General features: G+C 51.2%; 1 protein-coding gene across 1 annotated transcript; it reads left to right on the top strand.

The window, feature by feature from the left end:
- Positions 1-46: 46 nt before the first annotated feature.
- Positions 47-686, top strand: J4E82_011721 (uncharacterized protein; the record flags this gene model as incomplete). Its single annotated transcript, XM_051737912.1, has 2 exons — positions 47-49; positions 105-686. The coding sequence occupies 2 exons, from the start codon at positions 47-49 to the stop codon at positions 684-686; spliced, it is 585 nt and encodes a 194-aa protein (XP_051582329.1).
- Positions 687-1,376: the final 690 nt, after the last annotated feature.

Raw genomic sequence — 1,376 nt, 5'->3', positions numbered from 1 at the left:
ATTCGTGCCAACACACAACAAAGCTGCACACCTCAACAATTTCATCATGGTAGGTAGGCATCTATCTCGACCGGTTGCTAGTGAATGCGCTCATGGAGTCCTAGGATTCAGGCCTGACTGCCAGCCAGCTTCTGGCCCCGAACGCAGAGTACGCTGGAATCGGATTGGTAGGAGGATTACCGGATGTTCCTGTACAGGGCTCGTTTACTCTTGAGGAAATGCTGCGGCACCACCACTGTGTCATTCATGTCCTTGGCGAGGATGTGGTTCGTGAAGGAGACTTGTCAGGCAAAACGACGTTGCTCGACTTGCTTAAGGCTATCGGCAAGCTCCTCAGCCTATTCGACGCGGCGAAGGCTACATACTTCAACAAGAAGCAACCTCCGCGGCACAGTTCGGAACAGTGCATGCAGCAACCGGGTCTTGTTTGCCTAGAAAGCACCATCAGTATTGGAAGACAGGTGCTCAATGAAGAGGAGAGCGCTTTGGTCGCAAGAGACATCGTAAAGTCTTCGGTCATGCAGCTCGCAAAGGAAGTTACGGAGTTGAAGAAGTGGTTCTATCAGTTCAGGAGTGTAGGCAACTCCGTCGCACGTTCAGATGGGGATTCCGTGGAAATAGGAGAAATGGAAAGAGTTCTGACTCGCATTTGGGCCCTTGTAGCAGGCATAAGGGAACAACGATGATCATGACGGCCGTGGTCGCTGCAGTGCGCATCTCAAGCTATTCTGTAGAACTTGCATGGAGCGCAAACCGAACACGTCTTTGGTGAGACCTGCATTGTATTAAGATAATGAGCAATGGGCAGCGATGGAAAGGGAACCAATGTGTCATACCGAGCCACCTCATTAAACGTGGCTGTCTTGAGGTGTTTGAGTGGGCAACAGAAAGGGGGGAGCTGGTTCGTTGCTACAGAACGAGGGGCAAAAAGACCATATATCTAAAGAGTGCTCATGTGACACAACATGTGACCTTGATCGATCGTTCCCATTAGCCAACATCTGATCAGCCGTTCGAGGCGCAGGTCTTGTTTCTCTCCAGCCAGACGCTGTTCTGTCCAAGTTTGACGTGCAGCCCCGTGCGCCTGCTCTAACCGGTGTAGCAGAGACTGTCTGGGAGGTTCGTACGCCGAGTAGCGTACGTTAGCTTGAGACTCAGTGAGTTCGAAGATGTGAGCGCGTTCGAAAGCATGAGAATCTATTGTCAGCCCTGGCCATCAGCGCGATTGATGAAAGACACAGTGAGACGCGACTTTGTTCGTTGTTGCGAGCTATCGGTAGTGGGTATACACAAGAGAGGAGCTGAACACATCACGATCCTAGAGAGGCACATGTATGATACGGATGTAAACGTAGTAGAATAAGACGTAGCCGCGC

This window comes from Alternaria postmessia, assembly GCF_024291825.1.
Source record: "Alternaria postmessia strain BMP 2775 chromosome Unknown scaffold_363, whole genome shotgun sequence".
NCBI classification, from domain to species: domain Eukaryota; kingdom Fungi; phylum Ascomycota; class Dothideomycetes; order Pleosporales; family Pleosporaceae; genus Alternaria; species Alternaria postmessia.
Note: the sequence above shows the minus strand (reverse complement) of the source record. Positions and strands in the feature narration are given on the sequence as shown.